This window comes from Diadema setosum, chromosome 2, assembly GCF_964275005.1.
Source record: "Diadema setosum chromosome 2, eeDiaSeto1, whole genome shotgun sequence".
Lineage (NCBI taxonomy): Eukaryota > Metazoa > Echinodermata > Echinoidea > Diadematoida > Diadematidae > Diadema > Diadema setosum.
Window position 1 is genome coordinate 10,504,567 of NC_092686.1, and position 25,146 is coordinate 10,529,712.

The 25,146-nt window shown below is 42.4% G+C and overlaps 1 protein-coding gene across 1 annotated transcript in view; it reads left to right on the top strand.

Annotated features, from left to right (window-relative positions):
• The window catches only part of LOC140238282 (plexin-A4-like), a 172,043-nt gene that overhangs the window by 131,179 nt on the left and 15,718 nt on the right, over positions 1-25,146 (top strand). Inside the window, exons 8-19 of the mRNA XM_072318221.1 lie at positions 5,531-5,638; positions 8,985-9,095; positions 13,644-13,737; positions 14,449-14,618; positions 15,061-15,209; positions 16,774-16,888; positions 18,553-18,689; positions 21,222-21,386; positions 22,745-22,838; positions 23,322-23,573; positions 24,161-24,319; positions 24,886-25,117. Of these exons, the coding sequence (XP_072174322.1) occupies positions 5,531-5,638; positions 8,985-9,095; positions 13,644-13,737; positions 14,449-14,618; positions 15,061-15,209; positions 16,774-16,888; positions 18,553-18,689; positions 21,222-21,386; positions 22,745-22,838; positions 23,322-23,573; positions 24,161-24,319; positions 24,886-25,117 (1,786 nt within the window). The remainder of the gene's footprint in view (positions 1-5,530; positions 5,639-8,984; positions 9,096-13,643; positions 13,738-14,448; positions 14,619-15,060; positions 15,210-16,773; positions 16,889-18,552; positions 18,690-21,221; positions 21,387-22,744; positions 22,839-23,321; positions 23,574-24,160; positions 24,320-24,885; positions 25,118-25,146) is intronic.

The window sequence follows — 25,146 nt, forward strand, 5'->3', positions numbered from 1 at the left end:
TACATTCTTATCCCACCATATTTTTTTTTTTTTTTTTTTTGGAGGGGGGGGGTGGGGAGGTCTGTAGGCAGACACACAAATCACCATAGGCAATGGTAAAGATTGCAAACATTGTTCAGAAAGGTGGTGTAGACAGTCCAGACCATCAAGGAAAATAACATTCTGGAGGATTGCTGCCAAGTTTAGCCGAGGTCAGAGAACATTTGCTGATTACAAAGCAGCTGGCTGGAGTTACGTAATTTGATATTCAATAACACCGGAAAGTATTACTCAAAGCATACCCACCCCCTACCATGGATATACAGTTGGTGAAATTGTAGTTTGATCGTAAACTATGTATTTCTAATGCCACAGAAAGGTTGTCTAAGATCATTTCTGTAATTTCTGTGGTATAGATAATCTATGCAATTTGCACAGTTTAAAAAAAAAATAGTCTTCATAATTTGCCCATTAGGACTCTCAAAGTCATTCTTCTGAACTGAGGCATGTCAACAAGATGTGATTCCAACCATAATTAGACGTGGCAGTGCATAGATGGAGTGACCCTTAATGGAAGGGGGGAGGGGTGTGGAAAATGTATAGTCGGGAACATTATTTCAACAGCTGAACATGAGTGGATTAGGAGGTAATTGGATTCGGGAGACAAACGGGATAAAAACGGCAGCACTGTGACATGATACAGCACCTTATTTGGAGAACTTTTTTTTTTTTTTTTTTTTTTTTTTACTGAAGTTGAGGGGGTAGGGTCCTCTTCTGTCTGAAGAAGGTTTATGTATGCGTGTATGTATGTATCTGTTCTGTTGGGAGTCCTGACTGAGCAACCTAAACCTGGATTCTTCGTATCCTTCTTCCCTGGTAACGTCTCAGAGGAAGTTTGTCAGTCCGTCTGTATCGAGATGACCATTGAGACTGCCAAGCCTGTTTTCTAGTATTGGCACACATTCACGACGTTAGCATCATTTGTGGATCCAGCACGTCTGTTTCGTCATCAGGCAGCGGGGTTAACACCTCGTGTTGCTCGTCAAGAGTAACCAGAAACCCTGTATGAAAAAGAGCATTATAAATTCCTTGGTGTGAGATGACTGGTAAGCCATTTGTCCCCTTCCCACTCCCCCCCCCCCCCATCTCAGCCTCCCAAAATGCCGTTTGCCCCGTCAAATTCATATCACATATTTCGTCGATGATGTCCCCCTCTTTTATCACCGTCATTGTTCGCCACCACACCACACAACGAGGAGAGCGCCATCTGAAATTGGACGCTCGAAACGACGATGACATGAATATCCATTCTGGATTCCCTTACCGCAATGGCTCCCGGCACACTGGGTGAGGTAATTGGGACTAATCTCGGGGGAACCAGAGGACTTGTCATTGGTATGCCAACCGCGGACATCCCCCACTCCAGAAGCTGGCTTTTCCTTCATCCCCCCTCCTCCTCCTCCTCCTCCTCCTCCTTCTTTTCCACGTCTTCCCTCTCTCCCTCTCTCTCTTTTCATCAATCACTCCCTACGTTCCCTCCATCCAGGCCCCCTAGTAGTAGTGACACGCTTTAATTGAATACCCCTGGAGGACGGAAAACATGATGCCGGGGTTAAGATGAACGACAAAATAAAAGGCAGAATTACCAAGATAAAAACACCAGGATGGAGATTGGAGGGGGGGGGGGTGGGGTGGGGGGATCGACTGGGACAAGAACAACCCATCACTGTCCATTTACACGCGAGGGTTTCCATGTTTGTGACGTTCTTACAGCTCTGAAAGTGTCGTGACTTGAAACTCAAACTCAGTGACTGCCTCCATCTTCTTTTCTCTCCCTCCCTTTCTCTTCCACACTATCTCTCTCTCTCTGTCTCTTTCTGTTGGTGATAGCTTGTTGAGTGTTGGCTACAGCGATGTCAGATATAATCATATAATGCAACCTAGTGGTGGCCCGAGGCCGTGCATGTATGGGTGGAGAAAAATGGATTTCCAAAAGAGGGAACGGAGAATTGAAAAGGGGGGTGAATGGGGGGAAAAAAATGCTTTAACCCCCAAATGATACAGGTGGCAGAATGACTGATTCTTGCAGCACGCTCTGACGCGGCTTTGGTTTCAGACAGGCAGCCGTGTACCAAGGATAACAGTCGTGCCACATTAGCTTAATGCGTATATCTGTCAAGATGCATCGTACGGGCTCAGCGAAAGAAACGGCAGGGAATATTTGATCATCCTTTCGTGGTAAACCCAGCCCTTCACTCCTTTTCCTCGCTCCTCAGCCTCCAACGCGAACGTTTTGTTTCAAAAAGTCTCGATTACTCTTCACAAATATCGTCTCCTACATACACTGGGAAGGCATCCTGTCACTGTAACTCTTGTGCCTTCAGCCTTTGTATTAAATTCCTACAAGAACTTAGTATTGATTTCCCCAACCTCAATGGACACCTCTATACATTCTGCAAGATACACTCATTAATCAATTTCAGACGTGCCAGTCACTAGGGGGGTTGAAGATTCCTTGCGTATATATGCATTTGGTTTGCAGAGTTTTCTCAAAACAATCGCCTCTTTGCCTCAACTTCTCGGAAGCAAAGAGGTTGTTTAGTCAGGTCTTTGATGTCTTTCACAAGTGAAATCCTGCGCATCACATTTAAATGATAATGTGATCAAAATGGCAAGGAGTGTCTTACGAACATGCTTTCCAGTCACAAACGCTGGATGCATTTGTCTAAAAAAATATGTATATATATATTTGAGGCAGAATCACGATCCTGAATGCATTTGAGGCATTATTGGCGTCAGATAAATGCAACCATGTTTTCAAACGCGTTTAGAAACGCCACTTTGAAATGCCATTCAAAGGGCATTTTGAAACATGTTTGAGACCACGATTGCTTTTCTGCAAGTAGATGAACGCAGTGCTGTTTTGAAACGTGTATCTCCAAGCTGCCAAGGTCAACTTCCAGTATACTTTACACGCCGTCAGTTATAAAAAAAGCATGGGCCTCAGTTGACTTCTACTTCCCGGGTTGAACGGCACAAAGCAGCTTAGCAGTAACAACACTAGAATTGTCTGTTACATGATGTTTAGATAAACATGGCACCCCGAGAATCGCATTTTAAACCACGTTCATTAGTACCATTTAAAATGAATTTTGAAATGTGATTCTCTCTCTCTAGTGAGATAAACACAGCCTCTGTTATGATAACTAGGTGGTTAAAGGGGAATTCACCTAATATGTGTATCAGTATAATATTGGTTAATGGTATTCAGGGAGGAAAGAGAATTTCAAACCCTGTTCTTTTTTTGTGTGTGCATAGCATTTGAGCTTTTTTTTAAGCCACGATTTGTACGCAAGGTATCCACAACTGCATACCGTCTTCAGAAACGATTTGAAGAAAACGTCAAGAAACGGCCGTTGGGGACTCTAGTGTCTTTTGCACGGTGATTCATCACATGGGTGCTATTAATTTTCCAACAGTCATTGCATTACAACACAAAGAAATGCTTTGGGGAAAAAATAAGTACCTGAAGACATGTGTGTCTTGCAGTCCTGTCTTGCAGTCCTGTCTTGCAGGCGCAACTTCTTAAAAATGCAATACATCACACTGTGGAAAATCTCTCTCCGGAGATTTGGAAAGTCTCGCGATTTGTACCGATCTGAGTCACTTTTTGTCACCCCCAAGAAATGAGCAGTCCACATGAGTGAAATCACTGAACCGCCCTGCTCGGTGGAATTGCAGAGATGCATTTCTCATGAAACATGGACATTGTTTCAACAACCAATTACTACATGTCCCCTCCTTGTTTGTTCACGCATCATTCGCTAATAAAAGACTCTTTTTCATTGGAAAAAAAAAAAAACATCTTAGAAAAAAAAAAGTTGAGTCATGGTAGTCATTGCCTTCACCCTCCAGAGAGAGAGAGAAAAAAAAAAATCACCGAAAATACATGCTTGTTCTCCACGCTATAGTGCCTATGCTATGGCTGCCGGTTCCGTTCCGTGGGGAGAAAAAAAGAGACCAAATTTAGCATGCCACCGATCAGGGAAAGTATTGGGCAGGAAAGTGTAAATCAATTGTTGCCATATGGCTGACCTGATGACAGTTAATCAGACAAAACCACACTACGCTGCTTTGTTTGGGAGGAAACGGAGAAAGAAGAGGGGTGAAGATACCAAACCCCCCCTCCCCTCCCCTCCCCTCCCCTCCCCTGCCCTCCCCTGCCCCCCATCGCCAGAACTTCTTTGCTAAACGTGCATAAACTTATCTAATTGGATGTTCCCATGGAAATTGTCTATTTGTGGATACTTTTTGGCCCATCTCTGCCGCAATTATTTCAGGCAGGAAGTGGTGGACAGTGACAGAAGTCTGTTTGAAAGGAAATGAGTAATGAAAAGACACTGCGAACCCATTTTTTCTTTACTGTCTTTTCTTTAAAGGAGTGAAGCATTCATATTCATCATTCTCATTGCCATGGTACTTTTCGTACTTTGGTAAATCTTCAAGTATCTACTCTAGCCTTGAAATCTATTCAAAATTAAATATTTTCTCTGGTGGTTATCATGTCTTAATCGTAACAATAGAAGAAATGTTGTCAAACGAAATCAACTCCTTCTTCTAATACCACCCATCACTCTTTCCTGGGCATGTGATACAGTACATGTGGGTGGTGTACACAATTTTGTATAAGATTACGGCACTCTATCAGCCAAGGAACAGTGAATTTCATGATACAATTACTTGTAAGTCTTCTTCAAGTGGATTTGATTACAACTTAATGATCCAAATATTATGTAACAAAATTTAAAGATATAGAAATGAAAGTGTCTATAAGCAGTGTCAAAAAGGCAACATATGGTAGATCATTAGGTTTTGCATTTCAGTCACACACAAAAAAATGTGTTTTTAATGTAAGAAATCTTCAAACCTAGTAACATTGTGGCTCTTGAGAGTAACTGAAATCAGACTTTACAACCACACTAATGACATATCATCCAAAGTGTATTAGTGTAATTATCATCCCTGGGCTGACAAGAGCTTGTATCTCAGTTGGCATACTGTATATTCAAGAACCTCCAAACTCAATTTGTGATATAAAAGAATAGTGAACAATTATTAGTGTCATCCAAACCAATGTTCCTGCTTCATTTGATATCAACAGTGATGCTGTTTTGTCAAAATGTTCTGAAAATGATCCCAAAAATAAAGCTTCCCTGAAAAGGCATGATTTTTTTTAGATACGACTTCTCGTCACCCCCAGGGACAAAACTATATCATGTCATTCCATATCAAATGATCAGCTACTGTGTAACTAGCTATTATTACCTTTTAATTGTTTTGATACATATTATAGTCTAAAGAGAAATGAAGCACACAGTAGCTGTGTATAGCATATGTTAAGCGCTGTGACACAACTTATCGTCAGTGAGAATGCTATACAAATGTAATCATTGTATTGTATTGTATAAGAAACAGATAGGATCTATAGCTTTTTGATGAGCTATTTTATCATATCGAATGATTATCTCACTTTGTTTTTGTCTTTCCACAGACAAACCCGGATACGTGCCCACGGATCTACAACGACACGGAGGTTCTCATCCCAGTTGGAGTGGAGCGAAGCTACACCATCAAGGCTGCGAATCTACCCGGTGGAGGGGTGAGTCGAAACCTTTTTTTTTTTGCTCTCTCTCTGCAAACTTGATGTCATTGCAGCCCCGAGGATATTATTCCTCTGATTATTATATCAGGGATGCCACGAAATAGGTCAATTGCCAGAATGGTTGCGAATAAAAAAAAACCGAAGCAGTTAGAGTCGAAGCCCCCCGAAATGTGTTGTTGCATTATTGATCGATGTTATCATATTGGGATTGCCTTGCTCCAGAGGAACTGGTGAAACGGGAAGAAATGAGAGAGAATTTACAATTCAGAATGAATGTTTCGTGTTGTAATTTTCTGCAAGCGAGGTTCATTATGACATCCACTTACAGTGTACACAAGGCTGAAACAAAAATGTTTATTTGCAAGTCAATGTGATGGGGGAGGGGGTAGTTGTGTGCGTGTGTGTATAATGTTGTCATTTTGATACATTTTTAAAGCACCAACTCGGCAGTGGATTATGAATAGGGGGATATATAATGTGAGGATTTAACCACATGTGCGGCATTTGTGCCCTCTCAAATTTACACCGTTGAAAACTGCTAGGGGTTACTCACTAAAATTTAATGTGTGAATGGAATAAGTATGCATCACATGTTTCCATGTTGCTGCGAAATGTCACTTACATTGGTACTGAAACATTCTGAGCTCTTTCGTAATTGTATCTGTTGCGCTCAACTATTGATCGTCGAAAATCAGCCAGGTTAAAACAAGCGTATAAGCTTTTAGTTAAAGTGTGGGTTCACTAAATTGCAAGTCCTGCATGCTGATTTTTTTTTTTTGGGGGGGGGTGTTTTTGATACATTTTCTTGCACAATCAAGTAGATGTAGACATCACTTGACACTTGTTTATACTTATTGAGGTTTGGACAAAAGTTACCATGGCACTTCAGAGCCAAATTGTCTAAAGTCATCTGAAATGTCATCATCTTTCCTGATGGGAAAAAAAAAATTATTTGGTGTTCTTCATGAAGTGAAATTTCAGTATAGCAACAGCATTTACACTTTCATCGTGGCTCAGAGCTCAAAAACGAAATCATCCCGATTCCACCATAAAAGAAATTAGATGCCTCGTGAAAAAGGTGGACACACGTGCATCAATTTCCCGTTTCCTCTGACAAGTAGTCGAGGGCACTGGGCACGCGGTATTGATGACTTCCTCGAACGGTGGATTGGCCTTCGGTGGAAGGAAAACCTGGTGGATGGAAAAAAAAAATATACTCTCTGGCTAGTATCATTGAGGGTGCCGTTATGCCAGCTTGAATTAACGTTTCAATCCATCAGTTTAGAGCGTGATGACTTTAGTCCTCCCAGTTTACATGATGCCTATAAAAGAAAAAAAAAAGAAACCTCCAGAAAATGTGCATAAGATATTTCCATGCTGTGTACTCATTGATCTTTGACCCATTTAGACTCTAAAAATCCCTTACTGGCTTTGCTGTTCTGTGGGGTGGATCAAGACACTCCGTTTTGGAAGTTTATTAGCCATGGAAATATTTCAGTTAAGAAATTTTTGCAAAGGAGGCTAAGTAATGGACTTGAGAAACAAGCTGCAGGACAGCATAAGCACAAAGCCTCACAGAGGTCCTTAGCAGAGACACGTTTCAAGTAAAAACCTTAAGTAGAAATTAAGACTTTACGTGTTATACCCCTTTCATAAACTCAATAATGCGGATAATATCCGCAACATTTGGTCGTAAAATCGGAGCGGGGATAGAATAATGCGCATTATTTCGACCCTTCTATTATCCGCATAATAGCAGCATCGGGACCAGATTTTGAGTTTATGAACGCAAACCCAAATAATGCGGATAATTGCCGGGGTGCGGTCAAACGTCACCTGTCTTTCCCGCAGGAGGGACGTGTGCAGTCACCATGACGATTATCCGCCTTTTCCAGGACGGGCGCTCGTAAAAATAATGCGGATTATTTTTAGAGTTTGTGAACGCATTTTTTATTGAATTGTCCGCATTATTCTTATGCGGATAATAGGAGGATGAGTTTATGAAAGGGGTATTAGTTGAGCTGTTGGACATGATGTAGCTCAGTGTTGATAATGCCGTGTAGAACCTCAGTTGCAAGGCCCCTGGCCTGAGTCTGCTTACAGCAGTGGTTGTGCCCCAAGGCAAGGCACTTTGTGTTCATTATCTATTACTTCAAAGGGGACATAAAGCTGTTCACTGTGTCCTGGTAGCTTCATCATACATGCTTCCTTCCCTGTAGTGGCCACATAGAATAAATCCAAACTAATGGCACAAACAAGCACGTCTACATTCAATCGTTGACTTAAATATTTCTTTAAAGGTGTATTGTCTGTATAGATGAAGTTTTGTTCGTTTTTCTGGGGGGGGGGGTTGAACTTCAGAACTTTTACGTCAAGCATCTAATGAGTTGAACATCTCAAACATTTTTTAGGTATGGCCATGATACATGAAGCAATCAGTGGGTCAGGCAGTGTTGGGTGATTGCAATGTTGTGCACAGTTTACCACCCTTCATTAATTGACGATCTCAGTCGTCAAAGCTGGCACCCCGCATAATGTTTTAACCATCAGGGGCACTCGAGCGTCTGATCAGCCCCGTGCAGCCCTTTCGAGAGAGGGTAAATGTTCAGGGTTCGCTTTGCAGACTGAGTGGGATGGTGTATGAACAAGAGGCTAAATATTCCATACCAGCCACAGGGGCCATCAGTGAGAGATTGCTATAGTTCTGTGTTCGGGAGTTTTGGCCACACCCTTCAAAGATGCATTTTCCTATGCTCGCTTCCCTTCTCTTCATTTTAGGTCTCTTTCCATATTTGTTTCATTTTTTATTCATCCCCATCCATTTGTCCTGCTTGTTTTTTCTTATTTTCCACCCCTTAGTTTTCCTTTAGCTCCTTTTTTTCTCCCCTAGCTCGTCCTTTTCCTTTAGTTTGTCTGCCCCTCCACCTTACCTTTGTCTTCAATATAGTTTCATTAGCCTAAAATGTCAGCCACTTTCTCAAAAAAGAACAAATACAATTGACAGTTGTACAAAAACCACAAATTTTATCTTGTAAATGCAAAATGATCGTGCTCCTGAATCGTAGTCCAGCAACCATATCTGTGCAAGAGATCCGTGCTCTACTCATACACTCAAAACCTGCTTTCAAATCTAGTTCTTGCCAGCCCACACCATTCGGAATATGTGGGACCTCAATGTAGTAATTGCCCATTCAGGGTAGAAATTGGCAAGGGTTTTTGGTATGTTTGTTTGGTCATACGTTTTTCAAGATAACATGTCATTTGCAAAATGATACTGGGAATGGAGCAAGTTGTTTTAACAGCCTCTTTTTTTCTTTTCTCTCTCTGGTCATTTCACCCCCAGGAGCAGTCAACTGAAATATCCTACAAGTGTGTGTTGGACTATGAAGGCCGTGAGATGTCTGTGCCAGCCGTACGGGTCAGCGACTCGGTATTGCAGTGCCAGCCAGCCATCGTAAGTTTCCAATCTGAAATTTGTGCATCATCGCTCCTTGTTTTGATGCCTATTTGTAACCATGGCCCGTGGTCAACAGGGTTTTAATATTTTGACTCAGCAAAATAAAGTTGAAGCGAGTCGGTCAGTCGGACAGTCTGTTGCAAATGTTGTGGATCAAACTGCTTCTCCAGTGTTCAAGCAATTCACACACACACACACACACACAAAAATGCACTCGCATTGAGCTCTATGTAAAGTTGTGCGAGACGCAGTTGTCCATAGTAGTGGAAAGTGCATTGCCATGGTAACAGCATATTATTACCCCCAAATCAGGTTAAAGACTTGCAGATTATGCTACGCCGGTTTTTGGCCATTCACAAGAAAATTGGCACTCGTGAAAAGCGTGATGTAAAGTTGTGTAAGACACATCTTTAAAGAGGTAGTGCATTAATTGCCAGGGTGAAAAGAGTGCATTAAGGCCTCTATGTGAGGAAAAGTCCTTAAAGATTGAAGTTCTTCACTAGTTGGTAAACAATTCACAAGATATTTGGTACTTGTGGGGAGTGTAAAGTAAAGTTGTGCAAGATTTAAGAGTAGCTGAAGGTATGTTGCCATGGTAACAGCACATCACTCGCTGTTTGTGATTCTCGGCAGTTCACCAGTACAGAAGTGTTTGGTAGGGGTAGTAATCACCTTCAGTGATATTTCTAGTGTTGAAAGATAAGAATGAATATCATGAGACAAAAAAATGATGGTCACTTCATATGGCTATTGAAATTTCTCTGCTTCAGGTTTTCTAGTAATGATAATGATAACGTTGGTATGAAAATGTCCTCCAATCCAAATATTTTCAACTGTGTATTATCATGACTCTCATCAGCGTGCAGATTATGACTGTAAAACTTGCTAAAAGATATCCAGCAGAAATCGTCATGCGCATGGCAGAATGTTGTTAACGCACTTCCCTGCGCATGGCAGAACGTTTTTAACCCTATGCACACTCCCACAGCCCAGTGACAATCTGCCATGCACAGGGAAGCGTGTTAACGATAATCTGCCATGCGCACAACGAAATGTTAGGATTGTCATTTACAGAGGTTTAGCAGTGCGAGCTTTGTTCTTGTGTTGAAAGCAGTGGAACAGGTACTAGGGTGATTGTAATTGCAAGACTTTGTGTAACTTGGAGACTTCCAGAGAAGAGCTGTTACAGGAAAGAGTTTATTTTCATCCACTTTCTTTGTCTGAACTCTTTTTTAGGGGGAGGGGGGGGGGGGCGGGTGGGGAGGAGGGGATGGGAGGTGTCAAAATAACATCAGGAGATGCAAGTCCAGACATGGATGTGTCGGCACTCGGTTCTTCTGGCTATGCTCCAATGTCCTCAGTCTAAAACAATGTCGCTAAGGAGCTATTTTACAGCGGGGTTAACGGATGGCTATTGACCATGAAATATGTATCCCCCATCCATCTCCGTAATGGTCTTCATGCATACTGCATGAGACTTGTAGAACAGCCACCATGCCTCTGCCCTTGATCACCACCACACCATCTCTCTCTCTCCCTCCCAATCTCTCCTTTCTCTCTCCCTCTATTTCTCTTCCGTGTATCTCTCACTATCTCTCAATATTCATCTCTTTAATAAGCCTTCCCACATTGTCTTCGCCGTGATAGATGGGGAAAAATTTGTTCATATTTTTGCCTCTTTGTGCGTATATTGTATATTTACAGTATACAGTCAACCTTTGCTTAAGTCGAATAGTCGCCTAAGTCGAAGATATTTCTTCAGTCAAAATAGATTCAACTTGGCAAGGTTGACTGCAGGTACAAGCTGTACACATGTACATGCATATCTTCCCATGAAAAATATGTCATGTCCATTACCTAGCAAAGTATGTGCATATACATATGTGGCCCACATTTATGAATTGTATTAATCCTTCCTGAAGCTTTATATATATATATATTGTTTTTCATTCTGCTTTCTGCATTTACACACAAAGATTCTTCCCATAAAGGTTTGCTTCTTCTTTTGTCTGGGTTTGAATATATATTTTTGAACATATATTTTTTATACCACCACAACACGTTGGAGTATTGAAGATCAAGAGCCTTGATCCAGAAGTCTGCAATATATTTCATTCTGATGTAGACAACTTAACAACTGTGATGGCAATTCTCATGGGGCATCATGCAACATCCAGAATCAGCAGCGTGCAATTAAAGGCTTTGTGCTTTCACAAATCGTCTGTCTTACGCAGCGTGTGTATGTCGCACCGTACAGCTCAATTTTTCGTGTATAATGAGACCAGGGAAGAGAGCCATGCATGTTTACAGCAGTTTTCTCCCTTTTTAGCTTTGGTACATTTCTCAAATTTCCCCTCCTCATTCCTAGTTTGCATGCATGTATAAGACATGTGGGAGAAGTCTGGGTGATAGATGATATATTCCAATTTTGAAGCCGGAATATATATCTCTCTCTCTCTTTCGTTCTTCGTTGCTTAGAGTAGTACTTTCGTTCTTTTCATTCCCGTCAACTGGGCCACTTTCTCTACCTCTGCCGCTGTTCTTGAATGTCCATATAAAGTGTCTCTGCTCCTCACCTCTCTTTTCCTGGGGATCAGATCCCTGCTCCCATTAGATGTACTCATCAATTTTCCCCCATTTTCCTAACACCATTTTTTCGAGGTTAATCCCGCCACAGATACAGAGTTTTCAACCTGCGCCTTACATTACAATCTTCCCAGGGCATGATGTTCACACCTTTATGGACAGCAGTGCTTCATATGGAATCTGTCACCCTAATTTTTTTTTTCCTCTTTCCGTACTTTTGTTTCTTCTTTCTTTATCTGTTTGCGCGTGTGTGTGTGTGTGTGTGTGTGTGTGCGTGAGTGGTGTGTGTTTTACTCAAGTGTTTGTATCTATTGCTTCCATCTCTTCAAACATCTATTCCTTTAAACCCCCCCCCCCCCTCACCTTCACATGCCCCAACCCCATCGAGGACAAGGAGCATTCGCAGTCAACGAGAGTGCGGTAGACCATCCAACCATTGTCACATGACTGTGAATTGAATGTAAAATGTCTCATGTTTTTTTCTTTGCCATGATTTTTAGTGCATAAACTCTTGCCTTTGTCTGGCTTCATGTTTTTTTCTCTCTTGCTGGTTTGTATTACTCACCAAAGGTATTCAGATGCGGGTCTTTTAGATTCCAGTTGACGAGAATTGATTTCCCAAAGTGAGATTTATTTGACACGTCCACTGTGACTTTCTCTTTACGATGTTAGAAACCATCCATCCTCTACTCAACCAACACCGATCCTTCCCCCCCCACCCGTCATGAAATCAACCTGTATCATTCGAACGTTTGCCACATCCAATCCAGGCTGCACCGTGAATCTAATCTAGTCATCCCTTGTGAGTCTTATTCATCCACCTCCCCCGTCCCCTCCATTATTTGGGCAGCCCTCCTCCCTTTGCAGGCACTAATGACCCCCTCCTCCGCCCCCTTTTTCTTATTAACGCTCCGTGAGGAAGTCGCATTGCATCACCTGCCGGTTAAACTCCAGCAGACTGGCAAGTCCTCCGCCCTAAACACATTACCACAAGAGCTAATTGACTTTCCCCAGGGTTCTCTCTCTCTCCTCCTCGAGAAATCTCGAGAAGTCCGCAAAAGATTTAATTATCCCCTTCCCCCACCCACACCCTGGTCTTGAATAGACTTCCCGCGTGTCCGAGGACACATAAAGTGAATACAGTGTCCCTTTCTTGTCCATTCAAGCAATAGAGGGAGTGATCTCAGTAGAAGATTTTTTTTTTGTTTTTGGTGGGCGGGGGGGGGGGGTTGTCCATCGTATTCTTGATATTGTCCAAGAATATTTTTGCTCCAGAAGCCTCATCTGTTGAAGGACAGAAGTGGGCATCTCAGCAATCAGCTATGCATGCTTCATCTCCATTCATGCATCTCAAGTTTTGTGTCCTCCTCCTCCTCCTCCTCCTCCTCCTCCTCCTCCTCCTCCTCCTCCTCCTCCTCCTCCTCCTCCTCCTCCTCCTTCTCCTCTGCCTCCCCCTCCCCCTCCCCCACCCCTTCCTTTTCTCCCTCCCCCCCCCCATTTAGCTTTCTTTACTTTCTGTTCTTATGAACTCATTCCTTCTTTCTCTGCCTACTGATTATGTTTCATTTCTCTCAAGGGAAATTTGTGCGTTTGTTTTGAAGATTCCATTCTATCTCCCTCTCTCTCTCTCACTCTCACTGTACACACATTCTTACATTAATGCATTCTTTCCAACACATCTCACCATTTTATCTCTTACTCTCTACCCTCTATTCTGACTGTCCTGGATGTTAAGTCAAGCAACTTGAGGCTCTTATGCTTGATGCTTCTATCTCTCCTCTCTAAAAGCTGCAATTTCTCAACTTTCAGCTCTGCTTGTGGTCCAGGATGTTCCTCCCTTTTTACATGGCTTTCCATGTTTGGATTTGTTAAAGAGGTTCCTTTAACTACTGTTGTTGTTCCTGTAGCTAACCTGCAGAATCTCACCAATGTTCTTGTGTGTTTGTGTGTTTCGTGCAGTACAATTACGAGACAGATGCGGACGTTCTCCCAGTGGTGCTCAGCGTGCAGTGGAACAACAACTTCAAGATTGACAATCCATCGGGCTTCACAGGTGAATATGTCTTTCTCATTTGCAATTGTTTCCAACATTTGATTTGCCTTTGTCTCTCACAAAGAAATGACCCATGCATTTCTCAGTAGGTGAGTACTCGGAAATGTAAAGTTGTACAGAAACATTTCAATTTTGTTGAAATACGTTCAAACTCAAACACATCAAGATTGGCTGAGATTTGGCCCTTCAGTCTTATTGTTTTGTTTTTGTTTTGTTTTTGTTTTTTGTTTGTTTTTTTGAAGGGGGGGCAAGTAGTAAATATTTACTTAGAGTTATGAATGTAAGCTTTTGATAGAATATTCAAACAGTTGGAGTATTTCTCACCTAATGTCATTACACTTTGGATCTTGACATTCATTAATTCTGACGTCTTACAAGTTTAGCTCTCGCGATAAAAGATTGTTCTATGTTTGTGGCGAAAGGAAGAAAAGCTTACAGTGTATGAGCAGTGATGAAGATGAATGCTACTAGAAATGAAGATGGGATGTAGATAGAATGGGATGTTGAACTGTCTAATATGTTTTGAAGGCAGGATTCCATCACAACAATGTTTCATATTACATTTTCCTGGGGGGGGGGGAACCTTGATAATGCTGGAAAAAATGTGTGGTTCCTTTGAGGTCTTGTGTTCCTCACAAGTTTTCCACCCCCGTGGATGCCTAACTGACAGCTATCGATTGCTTGCCTTTCAAACTCGCCCCGCTTTGACAGTGAACCTCTTCAAGTGCAACGTGAACCGCCCCAACTGCGGTGTGTGCATCAGCGCGGACACCAAGTACGAGTGCGGCTGGTGCGAGAGCACCCAGCAGTGCTCCATCTACGACAGGTGCTCCGACTGGTACTCCTCGGGGGACCTCTGTCCCACCCCGAGCATCATCAGCGTGAGTGCATCACCTGAGATTCCTGACCGCTTTAGGAATGATGTTTGAGAACCCTTTTAAAGCCAGGCTAGAAATAGAAGATGGGTTGACTGTCCATCTTTGTTCCTGTGAGCTCTTTGAAGAAAAAATTCTCATCATTTTGTTGCACAAAGAGTGACCATTAAATATCATAGGTTGTGAAGGCTATAGTGCTGCACTTTGTCCAGGAATGATGTATTGGGTGGTAGCTGGTCATCATGATAAAATTATATCCCCTGAAGATAATTAATAATGCCACCACATCAAGACAATTGCTTGGTGTAGCTTAGTATAGGTTCAAATTTGAAGTGACTTCATATTATTACAGCTGTATCTGCAGTTTTGCAGTGAAGAGAACATTGCTGTCGTCATGGTGAATTGTGTGGCAGTGATGTAACCATCTTTTTCTGTTCATTTTGGATAGTTTTCGCCCAGGGCCGGTCCCGTGGAGGGCAGGACCAACCTGACCATCCGAGGAATCAACTTGGGCCAGTCCACTGCCAACATCCACAACGTGACGGTGGCCGGACATCACTGTGAGATGTTCCCCGAGAGATACGTCACTGCCACAGAGTGAGTGGGGGACACGCCTTTGTTTGGGGGGATCACATACATCTTCCATATTCGTTTCCTTGGCAACTGAACTGCCACCTCTGGTTCCCAACTTCTCCCCTGCCCCCTTTCTTTCCTTTACTCAGCCACTTTTACCCCATCCCTCCCATATTTTTGCCCAAATGTCCCCCTTTCTGGAACCAAGTAACCTCTGCCCTCAACTACCATCCCTCCTTCTCTTTATCCCCCCCCCCTATCAGCCCTCATCCTCCCCCCCCCCCCCATTATCCACTCTTATTTTCTCCACCCTTCTCCCTCTTCCTCTCTGATACCAAACGCTCTCCATCCGTCTCTCCACATTCTCTTTAGTTTTCTCTCTATTGATAATGAAGGCACTCATGATTGATTTGCAAATGTGTGAAGAACTTTGAAAAAGTAAGTCCGCACCGTGTCATGTTACAAGTTTTGGGTTGTTGTTTTTTAGGAGCGTGCCATGGCAATAAACTCAACATTCCTCGGTTCAATGTTTTTCGTGTCGGATAAAAATCCCCTTCGGAGAGAGAGAAACAAAATATTGCTGACAATCACAACAGTTTCTCCTCCCTTCGCTGCATATATATCTCTTGGCAACTCATCCAGAGATATATCAAGTAAGATTACGTTGATCCCGCGCATATACACCGTTGCTGGCTTGTGTGTTTTTAAGAGATTTATGTAGATGGATGGATATGGAGACAGAGGTAGATTACGGACTGCTATGTCCCTAAATGCATCCATTTCTTTTGTCTGTACTAACTTTACACGATGCACCAAGTAAAGGGTTGCAACGTTTACACCAGATTTCTCGCACACAGATGAATGCTTATGTGTGTGCATAGATATATATGTATTGCTTTAGTTTGTGAAGTGGAAATGTTCTGTGGCAATTTTGGGGATGTAAAGTAATTAGAAAAGTACTCTCAGAGCACAGACCTCCGCCAAGCAGCTCAATTCCGCCCTTTCCACCCACACACACATGCTGAAAATTACCCACTTTTCCAATATAGAAGCCTTTTGTTTACATCATCAGCTTCCAGCTACGCAGTACCTCGCCCAAGCAGAGCACGCACTTTAGAGCGCGTGTGCAAACCTCAAATACGCCCAGCTTGAATTCCCAGGTTCATTGACCTTTTCTGCCAAAAGAACAAAAACTCCTCAAAAATCCATAAAAATACCCGGATCACTACCATAATCTGATCATCTGTTCCTTGTGCCATTATCGACTTCTCCTGCAAGTTTCATTCAAATCTGTCCACAACTTTTGGAAGTTATTTTTTCAAACAGACAAACTAATGCCGATGATCACTTAACCTTCTTCTTCCTTGGAGGAGGCAATAATATCAGTGTTGCACGTAGTACTCTCCTGGAAAAGTTCAGGTTTTACATACCTAATGTGTCTCGTCCAGGTCAGCTGTCTCACAGGTAGCTAAACTGCATATTTCACTGGTGATCAGATCAAACTCCATATTTCACAGGTACAGTAATCACATTTCCATATCACCATACTTCTTTCCTCCGTCTTTTTTTCCCCCTGTCTGGATACCAGGATTGTGTGTATGATCCAAGGCGTCTCTAGTCCTACCAGCGGGCCAATCGTCGTTAAGCTGATGAGCGGGAATAAGACAGAGGAGGGGCAGACGGAGGAGGATTTCCGGTTTGTCGTAAGTGAGGCTGCGATGGCAGCATTTTTATTTTGCCGATCGGAGCAGTTCAGAGCTGGGTCGGGTCTTTGCACGTAGAATCCGACGTGCGTTCCCTGCCAAAGCATTGTGTGCTAGCGTCAATACTTTTTCGTCCTCGAGACTAAGATGAGGCGATGGATGTTGAGGCATTATGCATGATGAGTGATTAGGAAATGCTTGCATAACGTCATCTTTAATGAGGATGCACATCTAGCATCTTTGCATTTTTGTTTAATTTCTTCTTCTTTGTTTCAACATTCATGTTAGGTATAGTTGTTTTATGTTTTAAATGCCCTGTCCAGAGGAGATGAATGCAGCATGGAACAGGACATCATTAATAAGACAATACGAGATGTGTTTGTAGGGGCCTGGGCTCTCCACAGTGGGATGGGGGATAGGGGAATGGTGGAGAGGGAATATCATTTTATTAAGGAATGTTTAGCGGTTAGCCATCGACTACTTTTGTGGCTCCGGAGGGAGGGCTGGAATTTTCCTGTGACTTACACTCCTTACACGTGTGTAATGAATATGTCATGTCCTTCCCGGAAATATATATATGCTGCGTTGCCGAGGGGAAAATGACATTCATGCATTGCATCAATAGTTATAAGGGGAGCCATGACAATGGATGAGCAACTCATCTTTGCTCTCACTTTAAGATCATTCTTCGGGGGAGTGAGTGCATACGGTGTCTATCAGGACCCATTAGGGAGCCACCCAGTAATTGTTTGCCCTGACCTTTCATAGCAGCAGGCATGCCATTAAAATCGGGAGCCATTAACCCAGTAAAAACTAATCAAATTTCCTGCAGGTACCAGCTTGTTACAACTTTTTGAGTAACATGACCAACCAGATGGTGTAATTGAAGACAGGTTCAGATTTAGATTCAAAACAGAATGCCCCCAATTTGATTTGAGACACATAAGGGTTTTTTCAAAAGAAAAAGAGCTTGGACATGCTGTTACGCTGGTGGCATTAGTTAAAATTGCTCCAACAAATTCTATTCAGAGCATACGAGCTTGTATGTCTACCATTGGTACATGGCTAGCTCCATTTGAAGTGAATCTGAACCTCTCCTGGTAATATCAGGCTGCCCAACTGGTATGAGCCAGCTAATCTGAAATGTATTGTCCTCTCCTCACAGTGTTAACTTTTTAATTCAATCTCTTTTTTCTTCCCTTTTTAGTTAGCCTTTTGAAGAAATATCTTGACTGTTCAGTGAATGTTAGTCATATATTTATATTCATTATACACAGTTTTACAGCATGATCTCCTAGTTTAGAAATCATTTTTATATTGATTCACTTCTAAATGCAGTTAGATAAAGAAATAACAGGAATTTTGTATCTGATGCCTTTGAAAACAAGATAATTCATTTTACTAGGATTTGTTGTTTTCATTCTCAACCCATGAAATGCTGTGAAGCTGTAGATATTTTCTTTCATAGACGAGTACAGCATGTAACATTTATTAGCTGTTTGATTATCCCAGGGAGATGGAAACTCTCTTTCCACCTCCCTGATTACTCTTTGAACAAACAGCTAATTAAAGCCAACAAGGTGGCAGCTGACCACCAATAATGGATTCCCTGGCCACGTTTCCCTCTCACCTCCGGTGTCAATGTTCGTCGACATGTTTTGCAGGTTCCCAAGATCATCTCCCACGAACCGAACATGGGCCCCGCTTCGGGCGGCACGCGGGTGACGATCTCCGGCCACGACCTCGACGCGGCCAGCTCCATCACAGCCATGCTGGCCCAGCACGAATGCATCGTGGAGAGGTGCGAAAACTCATTACCTCGGACCCCATATTTTCCTCACCTGTGGTGTGATGTTGCCTCTCCCCTCCTCCCCACCCCCCCCCCCCCCTCCCCACACTCTTTCTCCTCCTCCCTGAAAAAGTCAACTCTACCCTTCTGCGTAAAAATATTCTTCGGGCCTCCAGGCAATTATGCCATTTTGGATGATGAATGGTTTTATTGTGTGAAGTGACGACCCTCTCTCACCTTTCTCCTTCTAAGTATCTTGTAATAACATTTTTGGTTTTGAAGGGGGGAGGGAGGGGGGAAAGGAGTTTTGTAGATTTGATGAATGGTCACGTCAGCTTGGGGTGCACATGTTCACTTTTTATTTCACACAGGTTGTGGTTGTGTGTGAAGGAAAAAAGGATAGATACCATGCTTTCCTCATCTGTGTAATCTCCCAGCATCTTCCCTTTCTCTCCCTCACCCTCTCCTCTCTCTCTCTCTCTTTCTCCCCTCCCCCCCCCCCTTTCTCTTCTCACTGTTAGCCTTTTTAGCTCACCTGAGCCAAAGGCTCAAGTGAGCTATTGCGATCGCCCTTCGTCCGGCGTCCGTCGTGCGTCGTCCGTCGTGCGTCGTCCGTCGTGCGTAAACTTTTTACATTTTCATCTTCTTCTTGAAAACCCCAAGACCGATTTTCATCAAACTTGGCAGGTAGCATCCCTAGGGGGTTAAGAACTCAATTTGTTAAAATGGGCACCATGCCCCACCCAGGGGGCCCCCAGGGGGGCCCAAACCCCCCAAAATTAAGGAATCTGTAAAAATCTTCTTCTCTAGAACCAGAAGTGATAGAGCTAAGTTAATACTATGAGTTAGTACATTGATGACTGTAGTTTCAAGTTTGTTCATGGCAGAGTCAGGGGTGCCCCCCTTGGGACCCAGGGGAGGGGTCCTAATGGGGCCTAAATTATACATTTTCATCTTCTTCTTGAGAACCCCATGACCAATTTTCACCAAACTTGGCAGGTAGCATCCCTAGGGGGTTAGGATCTCAATTTGTTAAAATGGGCACCATGCCCCACCCAGGGGCCTCAGGGGGGCCCAAACCCCCCAAAATTAAGGAATCTGTAAAAATCTTCTTCTCTAGAATCAGAAGTGATAGAGCTAAGTTAATACTATGAGTTAGTACATTGATGACTGTAGTTTCAAGTTTGTTCATAGCAAATCCAGGGGTGCCCCTCTTGGGGGCGGGGGGGGGGGGGGGGGGGGGGGTGGGAAGGTCCAAATGGGGGCTTGAATTGTACATTTTCAGCTTCTTCCTGAAAACCTCATGATAGATTTTCGTCAAACTTGGCAGGTAGCATCCCTAGGGGGTCAGGATCTCAATTTATCAAAATGGGCACCATTCCCCACCCAGAGGGCCCCAGGGGGCTCCCAATCCCCCCAAATTAAGGAATCTTAAAAAAAATTGGGCCCTTATTGTACATTTTCATCTTCTACTTGAGAATGCCTGGTCAAATTTTAGTAGAGCTGTGAATAATTTAGATTAGTGACTGCGTGAAAGGTGAACTTGCGATACTCAGGTGAGCGCTAGACCCGCGGGTCTCTTGTTTACTTAAACCCTTAATGTGCCAAGTTCACTGATAAGCATCCACGCTAGGGTGCTTTCCTCTGTGATCGTCACAGATGTATGGAAACCACATGCCAATGAGAGGAGATGACCTAATCCCCCTGACCTCCATTCTGTCACCATGGCCTCCTGGTTGGACTGAGGCACATTGTGACACCCAAGTGGGCTTCCTAACTTTACTACTAGGTCAAGTTTAGAGGGATTAATGAATGCTACTAAAGTGTGATGTTATAGCCATTCATAGCCATTCAGTTTCTAATTTTCATATTAAAGTCCAAATTTTACCCTATCCGGCAAGCAACTTTCAGCATTTCTATATTTGCGCTTGCCCATTTTACAGTTTTACTTGTCCTCGGTGAGCTGGCAAGTGCCCCTGTTGTGTAAAACATGAATAGCTTGGAAATTCCATAACTCATGATGGTAGCTGAAACTTCTCATTATTAAGTTTGGCATATTTTACTTTTATTCAAAGAGGCTCTTCACTTAAAGCGGAATGAAGTCCAAATATACTTGTGGATTGAGTGAATGCAGCACAGTAGAATGCAGTAGAAGACATTAGTGAAGTTTAAGGAAAATGGCACAATCCATTGAAAAAAAGTTATGAATTTTGAAAGTTTTGGTACAGCCACCGCTGGAGGAGAAGACTACTACAGTTGGTGATGTCAACAAAAGTAAAACAATTCATGATATTTAAATGGATTGTCCAATCTTCCTCCGACTTCACTGATGTGTTTTACCAATATTGCTGCATTCCCGCAATTCACATATACAAATGTACATTAAGGTTTAAGTCTGTTTCCCTTTGAGTTTTGTTTTGCTTTGTGTTTTGTTTTGAGTTTTTAGTTGCCCTAATTTATAGAAACTCCTTGAGTGGTATGCGTCATCTGTGCAAGAAACTCATCTTATTTCTATCATCCTTTGCCCTCTGCGGAAACTTGCAGTATCTCCCAGGAGGCAGTCATCTGCCAAACCACACCGGCCCCCGTGGGGGAGCGCGGGTACGCTGGAATGCGGTTTGACGGGCGCTACGTTGAGGGGACGCTCTTCTACACGTACAATCCAGATCCAGTCATCACCGGGATCAAGAGGTTCAAATCCATCAAGAGGTTTGTTTGTCTCCGAATCTTCCATCCCTTATCTTATATTTTTTGTTCGCTTATTTGATATATTTGCAGTTGCTTTTATCTTGAGAGGTATCAAGGCCATATATTCTGTGGTTGCAGAATAATTTATTGCACCCATTCCATCTAAAAGCACTTGTGATTTATCCAGTGAAACCACAAAGCTTTTTTTTAATGCAAAAGGGTAACTTTGTTTAAGTATGTTTTCTCCTGGACACTTTTTGGACACTTTGTATGCAATTTTCAAAAATTGGAGGTTGAGTGGGCATTGCATTAAAGCAACCACTTATTGGATGCTATGATCAGATGATAGCTGTTGAACTAGTAGAGTAGTAGATTTGTATTTCCTAATGAAAATAGTAGCCATATGATTTGTATTTCCTCATGAAAGGGCACTACAAACAAAGTGTTAAGTATTCATCTACACTTCAAGAATAAACATTTTTAGATGTCCATACTGGACAATTCTGTTGATATGCAATTCCTTTTACATACGTTGTAGGAGCACTGTACATGTCTAGCATGGGTGTTTCAAAACTGATTGTCTCAGTACAAGAGTTCAGTGCCTTCTATATAGCATCATGTTTTGTGATACACTGTAAGTAGCATTGTTATGTGTTGGGGGAGTATTGATCACATATTGAATAGTGATAAATTCATACTTGCCAACTAGTAAGATTTTATCAGATTCAGTAAGATTTTTTATGTTAAAAATAGCAAAATCAGATTTTCTGTCGGAGAAATCAGATTTTTAAAAAATATTTAGATATACATTTCATGTGTATTTTCTGAAGATTTGACCGAAAGTAAGATTTTTAACTTCAGTTTGCATATAAAATAAGATTTTTGCTATCCACGAGTAAGATATTTCATCTTGAAATGTTGGCAGGTATGTAAATTGTGTTCGTGAAAGACATCCATTGGTATTATAGATACAAAGTGATGAAGTGCATTTCTCATGTCTTGTCAATGGCACAAGGTGCTCATGGACAATGAAATGTTCACTTTAAAAGGATGGTATAGTATTGGTTGAGGTGAGGATTCAGCTTTTAACTTCTTGCGAGAAACTTAGAACCACTTTATGAAATGTCAAAGAGCATACAATTCTAGAGGAATTTGATGGCCAAGATATCCAAAAATGAAGCAAAACAATATTTCAAAACTCAATTTTCATCAAATGAACTTTGAATTTCTCATAGAATTATATACAGTATGCTCTTTCATATTTCATAGGAGGTTTCTCATTATCTCAAAAAAATGATCTCAACCAAAACTATACTATCCCTTTAATACCTTGCAAGGTTCTTAACCCCTCCCCCCCATCCATTTTTGCTCTCTTCTAGTGGTGGCCTGCCTGTCACAGTGGAAGGAACCAACCTCAACGTCATCCAGTCCCCCAAGATGGTCTTCAGGCTCCCCACCAAAACTGTCACATCGGTAAGCCTCCTCAAATTGGCAACATCTGTTTGGGTCGCAGATGCTCTCGCTCAGCCGTGGGGCAAAATCTGAATCCCAAGTTCGATTTGTCATGTAACCAGAGCTGTGATGTTTATAGAAATATACCCAGTGAATCGGGAGTAAAAATCTAGTGTGCTCATGTGAGGGATATCTACTACATGAATCATTGTATAAAATCAAATTTTGTGCTTTTGTTTTTTAATTAGATTAATTAGATTGTGTGAAAATGTGAAGACAAATCATCGTGGCTTGTGATGAGAATTCAAAAAATGCACCCTTGTGCTTTATGCAAGAAAGTAAAGTATCAGGTCCATATGCAGCGTTTTAATGTAAGTGCCTTGTGTTTTATTCACTTTCATTGCATTATCCATATGTAATGTGCTGAGTACATGTATATTAATTGTCATTATATAACCACCTGATGGAACAAATTGCTGACATTTTATTTCTTTTTGCTGACAGAACTGCTCAGTTACAAGTTCGGAGACCATGATCTGCCTCACGCCGAACATATCCGACGTGCGAGTGCTGCCCGAGATGAAGAGGGAGCAGTACGGATTCATCCTCGACGGCGTGCAGAACTTCACCAGCCTCAAGCAGATGTCGGGCGTGCAGCCGTTTGAGTTCGTCTCCGACCCGTACTATCAGAAGTTCCACGAGCCGGATCACATCAGGAAGTTCATGTACGGACAGCAGAAGCTGCTGACAATTCAGGTAAAAAAAAAAACAGCAACAAAGATCTCCACCTGAACTTGCTTTTATTGTCAGTGGCGAATCCAGAAGGGGTGCAGCGGGCGCGCGTCCCCTCTTTATTTTTTGTTAAAACAAAAAAAAATAAATAAAAATGGGGGGGGGGGCACATGCACCCCCCTTTAATTTTGGAAAGGCACCTCCCCTTTACGGAATTCCTGGATCCGCCCCTGATTGTCATGGTCAAATTGTGCAGTCATCTGTGTTTAATAGATCAGTCTTCTGAAGCACTGTTTTTGCTTTTTGTTTAGTTTTATTTTTTTTTTGTTAGAAAACAGCTGTGTGTGTAGAACACTGCAGTAATTAGTCATTCAGAATGTGCACCACTATAATTGTACCACCTCCCCAATGTGTGCCAGAATCATGTTGTTTTGGGGTCGTCCTTCTCTCTCTTCTTGTACGTATTTACGTCCATCTGCCACACATTTTTTTTTTTTTTCGTAAGTGGTTTCAGATTCATCATTGGTATTTAGCAACTTGCAATGTTAGTAAAGGAGTTCTGTTGTATGTTAATCCTCTCCCATTTTCTCACTCTCTCCTATGTCACGCAGGGGGAAAATCTGACTCTGGCCTACGAGGAGAATGACGTGGAGGTTTACATCGGCGAATCTCGCTGCAGGAAGATCCTGCTGGCGGCATCCAAGCTGTCGTGTGAAGCTCCCGACGAGCAACCCAAGAGTGCCAAGGGGGACCTTTACCCATCAGTTATTGTGAGTTGAACGAATTGCTGGTACTCAAGTCTTTGTTTTGTAGTCAATCACAGCATTGTAGAAAGGTAACCTTGTAGTATATGTCTGAATGCCATTCGTTTCTGTAAGACTTACATTAGGTTTGGTCAACATTATCTGTACCTGCTCTAGAAAGGATAGTGCATATTTTGTGTGACAAGAAGTCTTCTGCTTTTAGCAGAAAAGTTCACTATTCAGTGGACTTAAAGTCTGTTATGCAGTATACACATAACTTTGCACTTATGCAGATCCTGTTTTGTATCCAACTCAAGAAGGTGGAAGACAAAGGTTATATTTTTTTAATAAAAAAAGACAAAGCAGTTAAAGGAGTGTATGATCAATCTATGTCGATGTTAATTGGGGGAAAGAATGAAATTATCCATGGCAAGATTTAGAGACAAAGGAACAAATTTGCTTTATATTTATGACTTCATATCATACTTTCCTATGATTTCAAAGTTGTGATAATTGGGTGAGGTGATACATACTTGTTCCAATTCCCTGTAAAATGAGTGAAGATGATCTCCTCTACATACTCTCTTCCGAAGGTGAAACACGGTAACCTGGAGTTCAATGTGGGCAAGCTGCACTACGAGCCCAAGGAGATACCTTGGATCCTGATCATCGGGGCTGCGGCTGGATCCCTGCTGGCCATCATCATCTTCATGATGACCCTGGTCGTCTACTGCCGCAAGGCCAACGCCAACGAGCGGCTGGTGAAGCAGCTGGAGCAGCAGCGGGACACCCTGGAGCTGAGGGTGGCCAAGGAGTGCAAAGAGGGTAAGCTAGGGGTGGAGACTCGTCTCTTG